This window comes from Branchiostoma belcheri, unplaced genomic scaffold, assembly GCF_001625305.1.
Source record: "Branchiostoma belcheri isolate BF01 breed outbred unplaced genomic scaffold, Haploidv18h27 scaffold30, whole genome shotgun sequence".
Classification (NCBI taxonomy): Eukaryota; Metazoa; Chordata; class Leptocardii; order Amphioxiformes; family Branchiostomatidae; genus Branchiostoma; species Branchiostoma belcheri.
The window spans coordinates 1,201,040-1,223,519 of record NW_017803910.1 but is presented as its reverse complement, the minus strand read 5'-3'; the positions used below and the strand labels follow the sequence as shown (position 1 = coordinate 1,223,519).

The 22,480-nt window shown below is 40.2% G+C and overlaps 3 protein-coding genes across 3 annotated transcripts in view; 2 read left to right on the top strand and 1 right to left on the bottom strand.

Moving 5' to 3' along the window:
* The first annotated feature begins 205 nt into the window (after positions 1–205).
* LOC109474299 (centrosomal protein of 70 kDa-like) lies at positions 206–6,262 on the top strand. The gene is made up of 17 exons (XM_019774587.1): positions 206–445; positions 751–835; positions 1,250–1,373; positions 1,602–1,692; positions 2,027–2,200; positions 2,386–2,456; positions 2,653–2,737; positions 2,957–3,066; positions 3,304–3,381; positions 3,515–3,623; positions 3,779–3,877; positions 4,144–4,299; positions 4,424–4,582; positions 4,878–5,049; positions 5,280–5,394; positions 5,762–5,841; positions 6,109–6,262. The coding sequence occupies exons 1-17, from the start codon at positions 440–442 to the stop codon at positions 6,165–6,167; spliced, it is 1,773 nt and encodes a 590-aa protein (XP_019630146.1). The 5' UTR covers positions 206–439; the 3' UTR covers positions 6,168–6,262.
* Positions 6,263–7,016: 754 nt separating this feature from the next.
* LOC109474300 (GDP-fucose protein O-fucosyltransferase 2-like) lies at positions 7,017–11,820 on the top strand. Its single transcript, XM_019774588.1, has 8 exons — positions 7,017–7,279; positions 8,278–8,531; positions 8,930–9,188; positions 9,524–9,590; positions 9,873–9,998; positions 10,369–10,549; positions 10,748–10,871; positions 11,188–11,820. Exons 1-8 carry the CDS (start codon positions 7,122–7,124, stop codon positions 11,345–11,347), a joined length of 1,329 nt encoding a protein of 442 aa, XP_019630147.1. The 5' UTR covers positions 7,017–7,121; the 3' UTR covers positions 11,348–11,820.
* Positions 11,821–13,036: 1,216 nt separating this feature from the next.
* The window catches only part of LOC109474109 (glutamate carboxypeptidase 2-like), a 12,173-nt gene continuing 2,729 nt past the window's right edge, over positions 13,037–22,480 (bottom strand). Inside the window, exons 2-17 of the mRNA XM_019774319.1 lie at positions 20,210–20,468; positions 19,495–19,617; positions 19,145–19,340; positions 18,689–18,782; positions 18,325–18,414; positions 17,894–17,979; positions 17,394–17,513; positions 17,135–17,217; positions 16,812–16,875; positions 16,421–16,488; positions 16,186–16,280; positions 15,811–15,904; positions 15,192–15,441; positions 14,718–14,802; positions 14,543–14,635; positions 13,037–14,179 (exon numbers count right to left, since the gene is read on the bottom strand). Coding sequence (XP_019629878.1) covers positions 13,975–14,179; positions 14,543–14,635; positions 14,718–14,802; positions 15,192–15,441; positions 15,811–15,904; positions 16,186–16,280; positions 16,421–16,488; positions 16,812–16,875; positions 17,135–17,217; positions 17,394–17,513; positions 17,894–17,979; positions 18,325–18,414; positions 18,689–18,782; positions 19,145–19,340; positions 19,495–19,617; positions 20,210–20,468 — 2,005 coding nt within the window. The 3' untranslated portion in view covers positions 13,037–13,974. The remainder of the gene's footprint in view (positions 14,180–14,542; positions 14,636–14,717; positions 14,803–15,191; positions 15,442–15,810; positions 15,905–16,185; positions 16,281–16,420; positions 16,489–16,811; positions 16,876–17,134; positions 17,218–17,393; positions 17,514–17,893; positions 17,980–18,324; positions 18,415–18,688; positions 18,783–19,144; positions 19,341–19,494; positions 19,618–20,209; positions 20,469–22,480) is intronic.

The following is a 22,480-nucleotide window of genomic DNA, read 5'->3' as shown; positions in this document are numbered from 1 at the left end:
AAAACTGAGCCTAAGGGGTCTCTCACTGACCTTTTGGCTCATTACATTTCAGAAAGGAAATGCTACAAAGCAAAGTAAAATAAGCTACGAATCATAATTAATACGAATATTACACAAAACTTCTGTCATATTTATACCTCATAAGACTTTTATCCAGTTATAAATTGTTGCTTTCAGGTCTATTAACTTTGCAATCTTTCAGTGGAAAAATCAGACCACCCCTATTATAACAAGTGTAACAGGCCGTCAGTAGGATGAATGGACCGAAGGGCGCCGAATTCGTCTGCCCGTGATGTTTTCATGTTTGTTGTGGGAATACTTGATGTAACGGCGAAGCTGCTCCTCCAACCGTGTCTACACGGTAGTGCCGCTATATGGGCCTGTTCAGATGGTGGTGTCGGGACTGTGAGTGAAGAAAACACAGCTGAAACCCGCCAATATGGAGGTATTGTGCTCATTTCAGTGCCAAGTTCAAACTGTTGAATGTTGTACTTGACACTTGACACTGAGTTGTTAGGCCAAGGACCATTCCTAGCTACTATGTGTTACAAATGTCTTTCAACTAGAGCTTAGTATAGTACAGTTAACTACACATTCGCTGTTTGTTTCTGAGGTATGCAAGAAATAGCACATTTAGCATTCAAAAGTTTGTTTTGATAGCTCAAGCAACTGATCAGAATTGGAAAAGATCAGAATTTTGACACATTCGTCTGTTTTCCCCATATTTTGCTTTGATTGTCTTTATTCCAGAACGCCTGGACTGAGGTGAACCAGTTGTTGAAGGAACATGGCCTGCCTGTCATAGTTCCTGTACAACCTGGCCATCTGTCTACTGGTCAGTACAGAAATATGTATTCACATACTGAGATAGTTGTGCATATCAGATATATCAGATCTGAGGGTCACGGTGAGGAAACGTATTACTGGTTCCTCAATCAAGCCGCAGGCATCAGAGTAGACGCATAGCGGCTGTAAGCATGGTGACAATTCATAACTGGCATGGTGAAAATCCAGAGGTTGCTGTGAAATCTATATACAGCAAGACATACTGTTTGCAGGTGCAGGTGTGATGAGTTTGTGATGAGGTATCTTCTTGAAAATACAGGTGGTGAGGCAGAGCAGTAGAATTATGAATGTGTATGAAATGGTAAAATACACAATGGTATAGCACAGCTATATATAAACCAACAACAAGCTTAAGGAGATTGTAGTTTATAATGATGTTGTATTGTGTATCATACTGATGTAGATGTGACAGTGCTTGACAGTGCCACAGCTCAGTCACTACGAGACAGCCTAAAGAGCCTGATGCAAGACTGCGACCGCCGCCAGGTCCTCATTCAGGACCTGATCCTGACTAACAACCAGCTCAAGTGAGTACTGTTGGGGATTAACATATAATACTATTGAACCATGTATGTTTGCTGCCTGTATTTGCTTAATGAAAGTCATCTCTCTGTAAAGGAAAGTCAGGAAATTACTCCCCTCCTTTGAAAATTCAGTACCAAGCTTACAAAAATACTTTTCGTTGCAATTGGGTAAAGTATATGTAACGTTACAATGTATATAACAAAGTTTACTTTAACTGTTGTACGTTGTAGAGAGAAGGTTGGCAGGACAACTGTTGCAGAACCATCACAACAACTGGAGCAGCTACAAAAACAACTCAAGGAGTCACAGACAATAGCTAAGGTATGCACAGTTCCTGCACATATATCACAATCAAAAATAACCTGGCTGCCATCCTCTGTTGTTACCACCAGCTCCCTACTGTTGCTCTCTTCATGGTAGCCAGCAGAAGTAGAGAGCTGATCTTAACTACAGTACAGAGGATGAGGTTAAATTTGAAGAAATGATGGCAACCGTTTTTGAACAGTTTTTAGTATGATCCATGCTTCCTAAATTCCGAGTTGTGCAGGTAAAATTTGTCTGGTGCAGGTATGCAGAAATGTATTCTGACCCCTGTTTTGCAAGTCACCCAGTTTATTTCATATTTAACATTCTGCACACCGAATCTTTGTACCAGACTTTAGACAGAGAGAAGACAGAGAAGGAACGTCAGCACAGAAGTGAAGTCCAGCTACTGGAGGACAGACAGAACACGTTAGACCAGCGATGTCGTGAGTTGGAGACTACAGTACAGGAACAACGCCAGCGCATTCATAAGATGAAGGCCAAGATCAAACTAGCAGTACATGAGGTTTGTATTCCTTTTATGTCATATCTGGGCTGCGATAGTGTTCAATACCAGTAGTCTGGATCATGTGATAACTAGTGGTATGTAATAGAAATGGGGACTTCAAATTGGTTAACAATAGCTATGTGATAATTAATAATTAGTACACTGCTGTGTTCTTGACAAACATGTACCTGTATATTCCACAGGAGGAAAAGAGACTACATTCCCAGGCAGGTCAACCTCAAACTACCAGCACACATGGTGTTGGGGAAGAAAGGTAAGAACCTAATGCAGATAAACATAATGTACTGTATACAGTATATGATTTCTTACGTAGTTATGTACATGGTCTTATTTACTTATCTATTTGCTTATCTTCATGATAGACATGATGTTCCATTTGCATTCATTTGTCCAAATAGTGCAATTATTCATTATCTTTGTTCATTATGTCATCACTGGCTCATTTCCAGAGAAGAGGGCGTGACAGAAGATATATTAAGTACTGCTGACTCCCCCAACTTTGACACCACTGTTAACTACAAGGCTCTACTCAAGGTTTGGAGTGTTATCTAGTTACATGTTATTCTTCTGTCTTCAACATTTCTTTCTGTATTGGTTGTAAAGCTTTGATAAGCAAAGGGTATTGCATATACAAGTACATTAAATTTTGAATATACAAATGTAAACTTGCCTGTCAATTTTGCATTTCTACATTTGCATTCTCGTGACATCTTACATAAGGCATCTGCCACGTGTTGTATGTTTCTGCTCCAGTCCTACGAGTTTCAGCTGGAAGAGAAACAGAAGCAGGTGGAACAGGTGACAGCAGAGAACAAGCAGCTGCAGGTGCAGATTAACCAGCTGCAGGAGGAACTCAACACCAGGTACCCACTACTTACATGTACACAACTTACAGGTGACAGTATAATTACAAAAACAGATTGATTACAGAAAAATAAGTTCAAGAATGCTAACAAGTAAGTTGACGTACAAAAAGGTTCTTTGTAACTGAGGGAATTCTAGTGTAGCCAGATTAATGTATACAGAGTGCCAGGAAAAGAAAACATGATATTATTTTACATAATTAATGTTTTAAAGAAATTTTGTGTATTCCCACCCAGACCACAGAGAAAAGAGTTACAGTATGTGCAGCACAGACTGACCAAGGCAGAGAAACTTTTGGATCAAAACAACCTCAGGTAAATCATACTATGTACAATGTAGTTATGCTTGATATCGTACTATGTAAACCTGCTAGCCAGCATCATATCATATATGCTCACTGGTTTGACAAAGTGTTATGAGTCATTCATTTTTTCTCTTCTTCTGAAGCTTGTCTAACAGAAGAAGCAGACACCACAAAGATGAGTCCAGGAGTCTGAGTACAGAAGTGTCCGACATTCCCCACCTGCCTATAGATGTGTGCAGACAATGGCTACAGGTCGGTCATATCACTGAGTATCAATTTAGTTATTTATTCACAAGAACTTGTTTACTAGAGCCATGTAACATTTGGATAGCCGTCTGTTATCTTCATCAGGGCTATAATGACTGGTTCACTGTGCACTGAAGCAAGGTGTTGTCTTTCTTTCACAGGCGTTTGCCAGCCGTCTAAAAGTAGATGACCTTCAGGAGGGTCTGAGGCACATCCGTGCCCTTGAGAATACAGCAGACAGAGTGAGTGGGCTGGAGAAGGTAAAAAAGCTTGGAACTGTATTTCTGTTTATGAAAAACAGTCAGGATACTATCCCAAGTGCTGAAGACGTGATGTTTTCCGACAAACTTTGGCCCAGTGCTGATGTCAAACATGGGAAAAATCGTGTCTACAGCACATGGGTCAGAAAACTGATAAAGATCGAGTGATACGGTTGAAAATTCCAGTAAGTCTAATTTGTTTCAGTTGGAGAACAGTTTAATTTTTCGCTATGATCCTAAATGCTGCTTGAATCTTCCTTGTTGAGTTTGCGGATGAGGTGAAGTCTATAGTGGAAGACAAGCGAGCCCCTGTACTGGAGAGCAGACAGACAGGACACAGCCATGCTGCCTGGTGTGAGAAGTCCTACAGAAACCTGCTACCTAAACTCAAACTCTGGCTACACAGTCTGGCTGGGATCAAGGTTTGTTCAATATTGTTTGGGGGTTGTCTGTTTCTGTTTGTTGATTTGTATGTGTGTGTGTGATTTTGACCTAAGCATTAGCATCATTTTGCAACATTTTTTGCACTTTTTTAATCAACCATAGCATCTGCAAGATTCTGTTTCCCACCTGGCTGGAGTGGTGATTCCTTGGGACACGTCTTTTCAGACTGTGCCGGAGGGAGAGGCTTGTTTGAGCACAACTGACATCGCAAGGAGCATTGACGACATCACCAAGAAAGTCAAACAAGCTCCACAAATCAAGGTAACAATCATGAATGTAAAGCCAAAAAATTTAAAAATTTTAGACCTTCAATACTGATTCTTTTTCCTTTCTTGTTTAGTATATCTTGGTAGGGTCAGTGAGACCAAGGAGATTAAATCAAGCGAGGAGATTAAAAATCAAAATTGATGAAAGATGAAAAACACAAGTCAAACCCTGAACTGCATCTCCAAATCCCACAGAAAACTTTTCTTAAAGCCCCAGTGTCACTTGTCTTTACCAAGAAATCTCTACAAGATTTTAGGTCCACATTATGTGACTGTACCATTAATTTCAGGGGACGGAGGATGCTCCTAGCCTTGCAGTGCTGCAGACAATGGTTGGACACTTCCAGAAGCTGTTTGATGTGCCAAAACTAAATGGGGTTTATGTCAGGATGAACCAAGTGTACAGCAGGCTGGGGGAGATGCAGAACATGATGAACTCTCTCAGGGAAGCCTTGAAGCTTGGTATGTACTGGAACCCCCCTGCCTATCAGTCAGTATGGTACAGTCCATACTGCAGCTTTGGCGTTGATGTATTAGGATTTTAAGTAAATTTTAATGATTTTGATGTTAGCTTTGATGCATGGATACCTGCATGGTTTATGGATATAATAATGCATATAATGGAAAGGGGGGTACATTCATACAGTATTAGCAAAATGAAATGTGCTCATGATCCCAATGTATGTCTTCAGACAGAAGTGCCAGTTGCCAGACAGTTGTAGACAGAGTAGTTGACCTGTGTGAGGCCCACAGCAGCACCACAGCCCAACAGTTGTACAGTCTGCTTCACACTAGCAGTCTGGACAGGTACGTTTTATCACATTATATCACAATTCAGGGAAATGTACCATCCAACATTGTTATGCCCAGTTTGTCATATTCTTCCAGGCTGATTGACTATATATACATTTTTTTTACATCACCTGAAAGGAAAGAAGTATTGTTGGGGACTTGTCTGTGTGTGTGTGTGTGTGTGTGTGTGTGTGTGTTTGCATATGTGTGTGTCTGTGTTTCCATATAATTGAACAACATATACAAGGCAACATTTCATCCTCAGTGCAGCAATATATTTTATTTCCTGTTGAATAGTAAGGGGGTGAAGTCTGCCATCTCTGATTGTCTTGTTTTGTTGGCAACAGTGTACTAGTGCTCACATTTGTATTTTACTCCGCAGTGTTTTAGACAGACTGCAACAGTATGATAAGTTCTTCCCAGCATTCCACCATCTTGTTCAGCAGCTGCAGAGCATCTTGGGTATGCTCTTACCTCATGTTTTCTTGTTACATATATACTTCACTTGACAAGAGTCAATGCTTGTCTGTCAAATATTGCATCCATTTATTCATTCATCCATTCATTTATTCCGTTCATCATTTCTTACATCTTGTCATCAGTCATCAATTCTTATTGTTAAACTTCATTGTAACATGCATTGCCTTTAATCAATACTACCACATACTATTCTGACGATGACTGTGGTATGATGTTTTGATGGCTTCTATTGTTTAACTTTTGTTTCAGAAATTGACACCATGGACCGCATAGTGCCAGCTGTGAGGGCCCTAAAGCTGCTGTCATAAAGGCCAGCATCACCTGTGTTAAAGCATAGATACATGCTTGTTTTTATGTAGGAAAAGTCATTTTGTCAACAATACAGAAGAGAACTACAGAATAGACATCATGGCAGCTGTCTTATTTTTAAAATAAAGTTGCAACTACAGTATTATCATGCAGGAATTTTTATTTATTAGTAAAATTACTGGTTGCTGCACCAGTATATATTTACCTGTAATTTCAGTTTTTATTTGCGAATGATAATCATATAAACATATATTTCTTGTCTTGTATGTGTAGGGACAACCCTATGTTTGATGCCCCTATGCTCTGATACTCCTACATTCCAACATAGGGTTAGAGATATCTGAACATAGTTTGGGTCGTCTGAACATAACCAAATGTATCATTATATCATAGCTATTAAGTAACTATGTTTGTAGTTCTAGTTTGCTGTAAAGAACAAGTGGGAAAAAGGTGGAAATATAACATGATATTTACAGAAACTAATGGTTCTAATAGGTTCTATATGCTTATTTAGTGGCTATGAAAAACAACATTCAGTATTGGTAGGTTCCTGTTGCATTATTACTGGTATAAATGCAAAATGCTTTGTTTTGTTCTAAGATGTTGATATGTTCAGGCCTCATAACTGGAATATATTTCCAGCATACTTCATGTTAGGTGCTATGTTGTGCTGTGTTATTGTAGACAAATACACATGTACACATTAAATCAAACATTCTACAGATATTTTATTTTTAGTCAGAGTCAGGGATTATTCTTCATACCTGGTTGCAATGGCTAAGAACCTGGGATTTTTATTCATTAATAGTGGCCCCACCTAACAAAGCCTGCACACCCACCCACCCATTTGAAGTCTTGTAATGGTACAGTCCGTTCGGCAAAGTTTACTACGTTTGAATTTCCCGCCCTTTAAATCTTTCTTCTGATTGGTCAAATGTTGACATCTGAACAAAATGGCGGCGGGTAGGTGCTGGAAAGTCGTCTGCCTTGCGCTTTTCCTCATTTTCTTCGGTTTACCGTCCTTAATCGGCTGCAATGACGAGATAGACCAACAATTCTTTCAGCCAGGGATCCAGGGGATGTTGAAAGTTGCTGCAGCAAAGCCTAGAAGGTGAGATATCGTTTCAAAACGGTCGGAATCTTAGATCATATCTTGCCATAGGCCAGGTCCATATGATCCAACTGGTTCCTCCACCTTCAATTAAAATTCGTCTGTTGTCAAAAACAAGTCGCACGAACAGGGCCTGGGGCGGAGGTCGGATTTGTTTGCTGTATGCTAATGCTAATGTCACTATAAGCACTGTTTGAGTGGTTACTATCTTGTTTTATTTTCGTGGTCTTTGTTATATCTTACCAATATATTAACTGCCCTCATTGAATTGTCGTTATATGCATACCTTCAATTCAATATATCAAAACATTAGATAATGATGATTGGCGTTACGGCAAATAGAAGTTGAGAAGAAATAGATAAGGTACGAAAACAACAATAAAACTATTTTCTTCACTCAAGCAAATTGGTTGTATTCTCGAAAGTCATTCATAATTTCATATATGGCATTATTTCAACCCGAAGTCAAGCTGTTGCTTTTGTTTGGAGAAGTTCTTTTGAATTTCGTACCAGCTGTTACGTACGAGAGTGTTGTTGCCATTCAGGACCTATCGGTCCGTCCTATTCAATATTCATTTTGTAAACACATGGAGCTTAACGTGCCTATGTACCATTGTGTAGTGGGGACACAGAGGAATGATAAAATGCCTGTAGAATTAACATAACCCCTTAAGAGGTTTTCAGTATAGTACAGAGCAAATGTTGTCATTAAAATTCCCGTGGAATGTGATGTTTCCTTTGAGACCTCAGACTTCCAAGTATAGTATTTCTTGAAGTGGAGCTTCAATGATACCATTCCACATGGTATCAAGGTGTTACTTAGTATATATAGTATACTGCACTCTTTGAATGCAGTGTTGATGTATAAGGGGTTTCAGGGTTTCCTTTTTTTTAAAGTGGGAATCCTGCCTCTGAAATATCAAATCGTTTTTTTTTTATCATTGAGATATTTGCTATATGACTTATTATTGTTTCTTACTCCATTTCACAATTTTCAGGTACCTCCTATATGATGTGAACCCAGGGGAGGGCTTCAATCTACGTAGAGATGTCTACATGAGGATAGCTAACCTGGTGAAGAAGCTACAGGATCACGGGTCCTGGGTTCTAGTCCTGCCTCCCTGGGGCCGCCTGTACCACTGGAAATCCAGCATGGAGAAACAGCAGACCAAAATCCCCTGGTCGGCTTTCTTTGACCTGGAGAGTCTGAACAGACACATTCCTGTTATCGAGTTTGAGGACTACATAAAAGGTAGAACCCTAAATTTGTCCCAAGTCAAACATTAACATTATCTGTTCTCTTACTTACTCTGTTTGGTTTTGAACAGTCATTTTCCGTCAATTTTTTTTCTGAAAGATCAAGCCTACCAGTATTTGCTGATAGTGAGGTATTCTCTAAGACTTTGATTTTTGGATGCTGCCCATAAATAGCTAGGACCAGCCTATGATACAAAAGAAACGTTTTCTGTCAGTGACATTGCATTTTTGCCTCACAGATATCAGTATGCTACGGGGTAGGATGGATAAACTTAAAAGAATTGCATTAAAAGAATGACCAGGAAATTGACTTTGAAACTCAAGTTTTGCCACCCTGAAAAATTGCATTGGATGCCTTTATCATGTTTTCCCCATGTAACTGTTTTCCCTCAGAAACTGGTGTAGCAGAGATGGACGAGATGTGGTACTTACAGAGCTACAAGGATGGGTTCTTCCAGACAGGGAAATGGGAGGAGAAGGTGGATGAACGGGACTGTAATGACCCTCCCGTCTACCACCCGGACCAGAGCGGGCATTACCGCGGCTGGTTCTGGGGATATGACGAGGCGTATGTGTTGAAGTTCAAGTGTGTGTCGGCACAGGCCAATGCTGGGCTGATGGTCAAACCTCTGACAGAAAATACTACAGCAAGGTGAGCTTTACATGCAAGATGTTTTCAGTCTCCAAGTGGTGTACAATTTTTCTCCAGCTCTATTTTTTAGCTGCTACTTCAATAGTTGTTTGTTTTTTGCTGGTACAAGTGACCCTGAGTGTCAAAGTGCATTGTCTTAAACAAATACAAAAAGGAGTCCAAACAAATGAACTGAACTTGACCTCTCTTATATAATTTTATTACATGTATGCTTATGCTTGTCTAATACATTGTATAAGCTTATTGTATTATTCTTTATCCTGCTATATTTGGTGTAAGCAAAGACGTTCTTGGTGTAAGTTTGAGGTTTATGTATTTCTTTGTTCTGCTGACAGGTCCATAGTGATCAATAGAGCAGAGGTTCTGATACATGATGCCTATGGACAGACAGACTACTGGGCTGTGAGTGGTGAATTAATCTATTATCATGTAACCATCACTGGTATTACAACTATATGATAGTTATTGTAGTGCCCCAAAAATAATTTCAACAGGTTGGTAGAACGTGGGATATCGGGATTTTCATTTGAACAAAGCAGTAGTGTCTTGTAGCCACGTTTGGGATTGTGTTGTTGCCGCAATAGCGCCACCTACATCGGTTACATATAGCAGCAAGAAACAGTACTCCAGTTAGAAGCTCTGAGGGCTTATTAGTAATGAATTAACCAAATGTTTCTTCTGCAGGCTAGGAGAAGCATGCGTTTCTCCAAAGAGCTGAGGTTTGTAGGGAACGAGTTTCGGAGGAAATATCTGAACTCCACGGACAAGGATGACAAAACAATCATGTGGGAAGACTGGAGAACATTCAAGGTCATCATTTTTTATGTTTTTTTTCTTGAGGTTTAAGTTGTTTTTTTTGGTACCTTTAAGGAGGACATTGTCAGTATGTTAGCAATCGATTTTACTCATACAATTGTATGAAGTAACAGTATTACACGTTGGTTTATGTTTCCTACCACAATTACACAGTACACAATCATGACAACCTCATACCACATCCTATCACTTCACATACCAGGTCACAACCTTGTCAATCAACTGAAACCCACCCACTCCCAATTTGGAAGTGAGTGTGTGCGTTTCAGTTGATTGACAAGCAGTTCCAATCCGTGTTCCTATGACAAAGTACATACAAGCTGCTAGTATTTACTAGCACTTGTTATTTTGCATAATAATACAGCCAGCAGTCGGGTCGGCTAAAGGCGGTCCTTACCTTGCTGTACACCTGAGGAGAGGAGACTTTGCTCGCAGTCACACTAAGAACGTCCCCAGTCTACAGGGGGCCGCCAAACAGATCAATCTCATCATGCAGGAACAAAAACTTGAGAAAGTTTACTTGGCAACAGACGCTAATGACCAAGGTAGGTAACCCAGAAAAAATTGTTTACTTATGAAGGCCACATGACTTCAACATTTTTTGAGTGCTCGCATTGGTTTTGTGATGTCATCCATAGAGTCAAGTCAGTGCTGCTCAATTCTGAAAAAAGAATGATCTCAATAGAAATAACAAAGATGCACACTTTATCTTATATTTTAGCTGTTTCACATTGCTCTTGCAGAAGTGAAAGAGATACAGAAGACAGTGAAAGGTCTAGTGAGGTTCAAGCCCACAAAAGAGCAGCTTAACAAGTACAAGGATGGTGGAATTGCCATCATTGATCAGTGGATATGTGCACATGCCAGGTACGTGGAGTTGGGCCAAACAATTTTTATTTCATTGATAACCGTCAAATGTACATGTATACTAGTAATTGCATTTGCATAAGGACAAATAAGATCTGCGTAAGGTAAGGACAACCTATTCTACCTGTCCTAACAGTTCTAAGACAATGGGTTTTTGTTTGGCTGATAATTTACATACATCTCTATCTGTATAGCCGGTAGAACTGTCCTTTAACATAACACACCAGCTATATCTACTCTCCAATTCTGTGCTACATATTGTAGTTTTACCATCTTTTTCCACTTAGAAGTTTCTTGATTTTTTCCTCTCTTACAGGTATTTTATAGGAACAGCTCTTTCCACCTTTTCCTTTCGTATCCATGAAGAACGCACAATCTTGGGCTTTGAACCCAAAACCACCTACAACCGTCTCTGTGCTGACAACCAGAGTGAGAAAGAGTGTGAACAGCCTTCCCCTTGGCCAGTGGTCTATTAACAATAAAAATGTCGGCAATAGTTATCAAATTAGATAGTAACTTGCCCTGTGTAGTGTAGTAGTCTTTTTTAGACTCTTCAGAAAATATATTTTCCTTGTTCTGAAAAAAACATTGTATTCTCATATACTAGTATATTCCATAGGGATGCTGGGATTGTACTAAAAAATAGATACAATACGTTCTACAGATTTTGTGATAAATATTATTTGGATGCCTAACAGTTAATAGGTACTTTTTAATGCAATAAAGACCAATTATTAGTATACATAGTGTATTGAAAATCTGCCATATTTCTAAACTAGTGCACAGTTCAACTAAGTGTTTTATATTTATTGATTTAAATGGTGCTGGATATGTGCAGTATTGTCTTGTCATAGACCCATGTTTTAGTATAGTAATATTTGATACCGCACAGTTATCCATATTGTGCAAAAAGTTATGTTTCAATTTTTTCAATGCAATAAACTTTTTATGAGAAAATTGTATAGTACATGTTTGATTTGTGTCTTTTGTGATTACTAGATTTTGAATGAGTTGTAGCCAGCTGCTGCCGCGCTGTGTGCCTGCGAATCTGATGTGTTATGCCAAGGGAGCACGTCGGCAGAACGTACTGCACCTGCGCGAAACCCGTTATGTATTATACATACCACCTCGGTAGAACATCTCATATAAGGTCGTATTTGCGCATATAAGGTTAACACTCCGTCTGTAGTTTCCAAATGTTATGTTGGAAAATATATCCTGTGCAACAAGAAAAATTCTAATGCAACGTTGACCAAACATCTAATGAAAACCCCGAAAAATCAGGGTTTTGCGCAGGCGCAGTACGTTCTGCCGACGTGCTTGCTGAAGGATAGTTAAAACACAGAGACAAGTACTTAGTGTAAGCTATTTTTATTGATAGTCTTCTATATCTAAATTACATATGTTGAATGTGATGATGTCACTATGTCAGAATTCCATTTTAACATTTTATCATTAATTAGATTTCAGCATTTGTCCCATGAATACTCTAGACAGGTTTGTGTGTGGAGAAGATAATGATAATAAGCCTTATTTTGATATTATTTTAAATTATTATAAGCCTTATCTATATATTTAGGCTCAAATACAGTCAAACCCTCCTTCACCTTCACAATTATTACCATGTACCACCAAAATATAATATAATGCAAATTATGTCTCGGCATATCATGAGTTGAAAATGTCCGTATCCATGCCCGTAGCCAGGATTTTGAATGGGGGGTTCTTCCCACTGCTTGAGGGGACCTCGAGCGCCGTAGGTTCCTAGGGGGTCCGGGGGCATGCTCCCCCGGAAAATTTTGAAAAATGAACCATCTAAAATGGCATTTCGTGCATTTTTGAGAGGGTTTCCAAGAAAAAATCAGAGAAAAATTTTTATTCAATAACAAAGGGAGCAGTTTTTCTACGATTCCAGTCCATCTTTTCAAGAAAAATCTTTGACTTTTACTGTATAAAGTGGACCAAAAAGTGGACCTTTACATAAAAAGTGGACCAAAAAGTGGACCTTTACATAAAAAGTGGACCAAAAAGTGGACTTTTGAGCCTTGTGGGGGGGTTCTTCCGAACCCCCGAACCCCCCCTGGCTACGGGCATGGTATCAACCTACTATTATAGGCAATTACTTACACCCAGCTCTAAACCTTTACCCCCACTAACAAGGAATATGTAATTCTTATAGCCACCAAAATATAATATAATGCAGATTATGTCTCAGCATATCATGACTTGAAAATGTGTGTCAACCTACTGTTAAAGTCAATGACTCATACCCAGCTCTAAACCTTTACCCCCACTAACAAGGAATATGTAATTCTTATAGCCGCCAAAATGTAATATAATGCAGATTATGTCTCATTATATCATGACTTGAAAATGTGTGTCAACCTACTGTTATAGTCAATTACTTACACCCAGCTCTAAACCTTTACCCCCACTAACAAGGAATATGTAATTCTTATAGCCGCCAAAAATGTAATATAATGCAGATTATGTCTCAGCATATCATGACTTGAAAATGTGTGTCAACCTACTGTTATAGTCAATTACTTACACCCAGCTCTAAACCTTTACCCCCACTAACAAGGAATATGTAATTCTTATAGCCACCAAAATGTAATATAATGCAGATTATGTCTCAGCATATCATGACTTGAAAATGTGTGTCAACCTACTGTTAAAGTCAATGACTCATACCCAACTCTAAACCTTTACCCCCACTAACAAGGAATATGTAATTCTTGGAACAGTAGCGGTAACAGTTTGGTTTTTGTGCCACTATACACAAACAGATCTTCAGAGCAAGTTCTAACAGGGTTGTACTGCCACCTATTTTAATTGATAGTCTTCTCCAAATACTGTGATGAGGTCAGAATTCCATTTTAACATGTAAATGTAATAAATGAGTAATTGATAATTGAATGAATGGCAGCCATGTATAACTAATAATAGATTGTAAGTAATAATAGATGAATAGGTAATGTAATGAACAGGTTGTGATTTTATTGCAACCTATTTTAATTTTGATAGTCTTCTCCAAATTACATTATATTGGATGTGATGAAGTTGTCAGAATTCCATTTTAGCACTTCATCAATTTCTCACTTTAAAACCTAGTTGTGGCAGGTTTAGCCAGACTGTTGGCAGCTGATTGGATGAAGAACGTGATGATTGACAGCTCTTGCTTGAGCTCCTTGAGCTTGTCTTCCTTTCCAGGATCGAGCCAGTCACCACTGCCCATCCTGCTCACAGCATCACCCAGGGCAGGGAAGGTCTCGGTGTCCCACAGACCACTGGACAGGACGGTGTGCCTAAAGTACACACAAGTACAGTCAGTCCTGCTCTTTTTTTTTTGCCTCTGCATATTCTGTGATGAGCACATGAGTAGAGTAGAACTCTGAGAAACCTGTACACAAAGATTAAAAATCTCTTTCCTGCATCAGGCCATATGCCCGTATAACAAGTCTAGCCAGTAAGACTGTTCTTGTTTACTTTGCAGCCATAGGTTTGCATTTTGCCTAAGTTTCCTTTGTTTTTGTATGCAGTTGATGTTCATTCTGCCACATGATTGTACAAATCAGTGCAATTCTGCTTGTTGTACATGTACATGTACCTCATGCTGCGAGGCACATGTTCTTAATAAATAGTGTAAACTATAACAGAGTGGTGCCTACCTGTTGAATTTCCTGTACAGGATGCCCTGAGGGTCTATGAAAGCTCGCTCCATCTGCATCAACTGGTCGTTGACCATTCGGGCAACCAGTGGGCTGTGCAACACACATAATGAAGTAGAGTACCACAGTGCAATAAATAGGAAACTACAATGAAGACTTTCTTTCTGTTACTCACTCTGTATTGGTTTCCAGAGAAGCCAGTTCATCTTCAAATGCTGCTGCTGCCTGGGTAAAGTTGGTCACTGCTGACTGCAGCGCATCTGAAACGTGACAGGTACATGTTCCACTGTACCGGTATTACACAATTTTACAGAAAGGACTGAAAAGGAGAGAGAGAAAAGACTAGTATTTAAGCAGGCAAAGTGTTCTTTTGACCTGACCCTTTTTCATGATTTTTGCACAATTTTTACCTTTGCATATGGTCTGCTCTGTTAATTCTTACTCAAACACATTCAATATATATGGGGACAGGAGTCTTAATCCCTCCTGCTAAAAATTGCAACATGATGTAACTCAACAATAGTTAGCATGGCGACAGACGTCTGGTTCAGGTCATTGACCTTATTTGTTTGGAGGAGAATAAGAAACAGAGCAAAAACAATAATAATCATACATACCCCCCCCCTCCCCTTCCCAAACCTCAGCTCACCTAGTGAGATGGCAGACTCTTCAAACTTGGTTCCGTCCTCGTCCACCAGCCAGTCATACATCCCCTGGACGGTGCCTGCGTACTCCGAGGCGCTGATGGGCAGAAACCAGGACTCGGCCAGGGAGAAGGCCAGCTCCCCCCACAGCTGAGACATGAGGCGGTGGAACTTGAACTCTGGGTCGATGTAGGTCTTCTGGAGGTGGAACGTCTCGTAGGCCGTGTGGTAGAGCGGGAAGTTCGGGTAGGTATACTGCAAGAGTTGACATGTCTGCTTTGTTAATGTCCCATATTAGTGAAATCAGGCTTATCCATACAAGTGATTCAACACAGCAAGTTAGGCCGGATTGAGCAGAATTGAGTCACTTTGATCCGGCTTTGAGGCGGATCAAAGCAAACCAATTTGGCTCGATCCGGACAATTTTTCCCTAGTGGGAATGGGGCCTTAGACAAATCTGCAGCTGTTTTAAAAATCTTCAAATGATACAGTGATAGGCTCCATAGTTTGAAAAATTAGCTTTCTCTGAAGTTGCTGTTGACCATTAGACAAACTCTAGACATTAGACAAACTCTAACTCAAAGAATGCAAAAGAGGAAATAAAAACAATCCTGTGGTGCTCACAGTGTACCGATGAACCAGTGCAAGGTCGAGGATAGGGACACCGATCCTCCTCACAAAGGGCACATAGTCACTGGCACCAGCAGGGAGATCAATTCTGGTGGAGAAAATAGCAGCAGGGGGATCAATTCTGGTGGAGAAAATTGGCAGTTCAATCTGGTACAGAAATGTACATGTATATGGTTGGTTGGCTGAATCAAGTTGATACTAGTAGATTATTCCTGGAATGAAATTGTGTTTCAGAACACTGCAATTCAACCCAGTCTATGCCAATGTACTAGGAAGTAAACTATGGATGCTATCATTGCCATGCAGTTTATGTAACAGTTTTTCATCTGCCCCCGAGTGAGAAACTTTTGGTGTTGGGTTTGGACTTACTCGGGAGGCGAGTCAGGGGCACTGGTTTCAGGGCTGCGCTTACTCCACACTTCATACAGGGTGTCTCCGTCCTGTGTGTTGACTGGCCATGGGACCTAAAACAATCGTAATTTTGTCATTTTCCACAGACTTTCATCATAGGGAGGAAGAGAGAGAGAAGGTGGGTGCGGGAGGGAGGGAGGTAGAGAGAGGGAGGGGAGAGGGAGGAGGAGAGAGAGAAAGTTTGTGTACTCACCATCTTAGCAGCCTCCTTCAGTACAGGCTTGAGGGAGGGTGTGGCCCTGGCACGAAGAGTGTAGTCCTCTGCAAAAAACAAGTTTGATGAAAACATATCAAAAAGCACTAGCTTTTCAACATATGAAAATCTGTAGTCTAGCTGAGCACCTATCATGCCATGAAGGAATTTTCCTTCTACAAAAACTTTGCTCTTTCTACCACCCTGATGTACAAAAAAAAGCATTTCACAGAATATGAAAAAGATAAGAATTTGCTAGCCAGCAGGATTTTTGGGCCCAAACGAATTGAACGAACTGAACAAAACTAAGATTTGGGATATGATGTTTCGACATGGTGACAGTGATGCTAAATCTAAGAATGTTAAGAATGCTATGTGGGTGCGGTCTCACCTCGAACTGCATTGTCTATGTTCAGGTAGGCCACAGCTCGATCTGACATGATCTTGCCAAATTCCTGAAATTGAGCAGCAGAGTATTGCTTTTGACTTCATATTAGTTTATTAGTAAATACTGTTAAGGTATATCCTTTGTATAGTATTACCTAACCTGATACATGTACAAAATGTTTCATTTTGGAATAGGAACCGATAATGTAATGGGGTCTTTCCTTGGTGCTGAAATCATTATCTCCACATTATTTTTCCATTGAAAAGAACAGCAAGGAAATGTTGCTGAAAGTGACATACAAAAGTTAGATGACATGTTAACCTTACTTCGATCCACTCATATGACCCATGCATCCCATGCTCCTCAGCATCCCAGCTGACGAACATCAAGGTGCGTCTGGGGCGCCACCCTGCAGGAAAATCAGGCATTGCAGGCTCATATGACACAATCTTTTAAAGACAAAAAAAACAACAACATGTATTTGTGCTGACTACTTTACCCCCTTGCTTTCTTGCATCCAGTTTAACATTACTCTTACTGGATTTTTTCCAAGTAAGAATGTGGTTTGGTAATGAGTGAATGTACCTGTTGCCATCATTTCTCCCAAGGCGCGTGTGATCTCAAGCAGACAGGCGGTGCCACTGTTGGGGTCCACTGCGCCAAGGGTCCAGGCATCCCGGTGGTTACCAAGAATCACATACCGGTCTGGAAAAGTGACAGGCACACAAAAACATACCAGTTGTCAGCTTTATCTCTTACAAGGTCAGTGGCATTGATACTAATGTACTCTTGATACACATGTCCAGGTCTTTTGGACTCCATTTAAATCAATGATCAATACATGTGCATTAAAAATGGTCCAAAAGCACGCAATGATATCAACCCACTGCACCAAATGGGTCTTTGACCAACTCTCGGGGCAGCGCTATTTTTCACACCATTTGTTCACTCAGCCTTTTAGTACAAGGATACAGAAGAATGTCTGGATATACAGGAATTGTTACTTCTCTTTACTTTCAATTTTAAGTTACTCTCTGGAGAGCAAAAGTCAGGGTTTCTTTTGTTTGCATCCTTGACATGCTCACCTGGTTCTTCCTTCCCCCGAATTATTCCCACCACGTTGTGAACGGTCCTCACCTCGGTTTGAACATTCACATCCAGGCGAACTTTACTGTAGGAGGAGTGAAAGCACAAAATTCAGTTTCCTTCTTACAATCATTGATGGTCGGAAACAAGAAGGAAAGCATACTCTCTATATAAGTATGATAAGAAATACTATTGTCCCAGCAAAAGAGTTACACATGCTCACCTGTGGTTAAGTATATGTACATGTATGTGGAGTAAGAGATGAAATGGTATCTTTACATATCACAAAATATGCGTTAACAGACTTCGAAAAAAGGTTGTCCTGGTCTGTTACCACCATGATAATTGTACCAGATTCCCTCTTACCAAGGACGTTCTACCTTGTACTGTTGTAGAATGCCCTTGCTCTCACTAATATCCTTACTCTTACCTTGCTCCATTCACCATATCTGGTCCAAATCGGTAATCTGTGTCCAACAGGCCTTTCCAGTAGGATGGAACAAGGTCTCCACCCATGTGACTGTGAGTGTAACAACATAGAAACAAACATTCAGACATCTTGAAATGGCAGATTATATTAAGTACATGTAGTACGCATCCTTCTACTTCGATAGATTGCCCAGATTATGAACATCTAAAATAAAAAATGCTGTTTCGTCTTTGAAGATGGCAGATTGGCCAGTATTTCTGTCCATTATGAACAACAAATTTCCATCACACAACATAACAATAGATTCTGCATAGTTGTGCCTTCTCATAGTAGTACTGCACACTTCATTGTTGGTTCCCTTTACCTGAGGAGCTGCTCAGCATCGTCGTAACCTATGGGGTGGACCGGGATGGTGGGCAGCTGGTCACTCTCACTCTGGTCAATTCTGTAGGCATAGTCTAAAAAACAGACGTTTCTCCCACTGTTCACCTTCATAATGTATCTTGCATAAACCGGCCATTTAGGAACTTACCAATTAAAACCTGATCTTTAGGGTATTACTCTTGCTTGCTCTGTATATAGCCTTCATCCCTCTTTAATACAATCAAAATTGTACTGTGACCAAACAAGGAGCTAACTTATAACAAAACGTGGTCACAAAACGTGGCTACAAAAGACAGGTGGTCCTAGTTTGGATCATGTTTAACTGGATTAAACTGGACATTTACTTTTGTGTCACAAGGGATATGGCCATTCCTTTATGTACATTTCCTACATAGGACAGTATGAGAGCCTGATACGTATGTATATATAAACATACCTGTAGCAGGATATCCTGGTGTGAGTGGCTCCCCCTCCCCTTTACCGTACAGGAAATGTCCCCTCTGAACCGCTGTACCAGGTGCGTACCAACCGTCCGGATACTTTTTAGTTTTCCCACTCCCGGTCCCAACCACTTCCTTGGGATCTCCGTACACGATCATACCAATAGCGCCGGCATCTTGGGCACGACGCAACTGGATAATAGTTTATAAAATCAATAGCCTGCTGACAGAATAGTAGAAGTCAACTTGATATCACACTTACTGAACAAAGTATAACATCACACTGTACTACAATTTGGTTCTCAGTCAGCCCAAACTGGAACAATGTTTCACACTTTTTTCTCACCTTCAGTGAGCGAGCAGTCCGTCCGTACCGGACAATGGCAATCTTCCCCTCAAGAGAAATATTCTCGTCTTCCAGCTTGCTGAAGTCGCTCGACCGTCCATAGTTTACGTACACAAGGTTTCCCTGAAATTTTGTGTAATGAAGTAAAGCTCATTTGAAGCTCAAAGGCTATGTATCTTCCCCCTCTCTCCCCCTTCCCTCTCTCTCCCCCCTTTCCCCCTCTCCCACCCTCCCATTTTTTTCCCTCCCGCTTTCTCTCCCTCACCCTATCTCTCCCCTTTCTTTCTCCCTCCCCCTCTCTCTCCCTCACCCCTTTCTCTCCCTCCCCCCTCTCTCCCTCCCCCTCTCCCTGAGTGTGTGTATGTTAGGGACTGAACGGTATTTAGCGGGGATCGATGTTCGGTGTTTGAGAGGTTCCGTCAAAACATTTTTGGCTCTCCCTTTGGCTCCAAAATTTATTTTCCCCGGTCCATCCTCAAGCTCCCGTACACAGCGACCTTACCCCCTGCTAAAAGTCGCTTAACGTGTGTTACTGTATGTGTATTAGTATGTGTATGTGTTATTTTGTGTTTGTGTGTAATTACCTCCACTTTTACCACCACAAATTTATCTTATTTTTTTTATGAGCACATTTCCAAGACATGTACCCCCACTTGTACCTCTATACAGTTATTGTATGTGACTTTGTGCACTTGTGCCAGTATGTTTCTATTACCTCCACAACCCCTGAAGGCGAGTAAGCTCCAAAAGGCGGCACCACACCAGACATGTTGAATGGTGGGTCTACATCAAGCTGTGGCTCACCCGCAGAAGACCTGAAGATTTCATTCCCAGACCTGCCGAAGATGCAAGCCAGACAATGGATGGGAAATATGAGTGTTAGGCACCGAGGAGGAACCAGACAGACCTGGACCGACAGAATCCCACTATCCACAGAAGAGTACAGCACATTTTTGTGAGTACATTTTGTGAATGCATGTATTCAATATTTATGTTTAGCTGAATAGTATAATGCAAGTCATGTATAGCTTATTCAATATGTATTCAATATTTATGTTTAGCTGAATAGTATAATGCAAGTCATGTATAGCTTATTCAATATGTATGTGTAGTTTCATAGTATCATAAGTCATTTATACTTTATTCAGTAAGTATGCTTAGTTGATAGTATGTAGCTTATTCAATATGTATGTATGCATTAGTATTTGTAAACCAAGTATAGCTTATTTAGTATGTATGTGTAGTTTTGTAGTATGTGTAAGTCATGCATACTTTATTCAATATGCATGTTTAGTTTCATAGTATTTGTACAACTCATTTATAGTTTCCAAATTTTGACATAACTATAGATTTTTAGATTATGTGAAAAAATATTAAAAACGTATATCATTGATTTAATGTACCCGTATAATTCTGCTTTCAAAGAACCAACAAACGATAAAAGTAAATTCGTCTTCCACTGCCCCAGAAGAAGAAATTAACCCAACAAAATTGGCTTGATACATGACAGTGACAGTGTAGTATGAAGTGTATCGTAGGACTTAGTTCTTTATATCATTGTATTTTCCATCATATCCATGTTACATGGTCGTGTTGCTTCTGGTTGGCTGCTGGCCTCCTCAAGCTGTAATACCCGCGGGTCTGTCTCCGGGAGAGGGACCTCTCGAGTCAGGCGTGGCAGCAGCCACACCCACGCACGTACTAAATCGAATGGATTTCAAACACCTTTTATTTGCGAAGTGTATCACTGCGCGGCGCATAGACCAACGCGTCATCACGACGCGGATGGTTGCAACAATCATTCAATCATTCAATCATTCAATCATTCAATCATTCAATCATTCAATCATTCAATCATTCAATCATTCAATCATTCAATCATTCAATCATTCAATCATTCAATCATTCAATCATTCAATCATTCAATCATTCAATCATTCAATCATTCAATCATTCAATCATTCAATCATTCGTCCGCGGGCTTCATGGCAGAAGCATGGCGGCTGTAGACAGTTGTCTCCAGTTCTGTTGGCAGCAAGAACTCTCCAGGTGTCATCAAATGTCCTTGTCCTTACATATACGTCAATATATATACGGATTCCTCATCCGGATCCGCTTAAAATAAACTTCAATCGCGACGTACCGCATTTTCAAGGTTGACATGCAGCTAGTAAGCCTAAGTAAGAATAGACAACGTGTGACTCTAAATTCCAGTTAAGAGTACACGGTGGAGACCTGTCAAACTTTCTTATTTGTACAAATGTCTTGTGCCCTTGGGAAAGGCACTTTACACGAATTTTCTCCCTGTACTCGGGTGAAAATGAGCATGTCTGTTGTCCGTTCACGCCTGCGTTGGTGGCGGCATAAAAATAAGCTGAAAAAAACGTAAGTGCGCCGTCGCCATGTCTTGTAATAAATGTTGGAATAGAAAAAAATATCCCGCATGATGAAAGTACATGTATACAAAAGCATCCCAAGCAAGATAGGATACCAGGCTGTCTAGCGTAGCAAGAAATGGAAAGGTACAAATGTGTAGATTCTGTCAACCATCTTTACCGTTTTACCGGTTGTAACACAGAGTGCGAAACGTTCATGAACAGTAACAAACCTTTTCTAACTCAAAGAAAGATGTTAATTAATATCGGTGTGTTCAAACCATTTTTTGGCAACTAGCGATGGAGCGCCGTGAGTTCTCGTGCCTGAGAATTCTAGAAAGCGTCTCAAGTTAGGGCATGCCCGTTTTTAATTGGGGTATAACAAAATCAAAAAGGAGTGAAAACTAGACAAGAGAGACAGGAGGTTTTTTAACTATTTTTTTTCAACTTTTCGACGTGACAGAGACATAGACAAAGGAAGGGGAATAGAAAAAGGATGTGCCAAGCTACCCACGACAGGTTACTGTCCAAGTGCTCCCACCAACCCACTCCTGCCAACTTGACACATCAAAATAAAATAATGACATAAAAGACAGACATTTCACAACAAA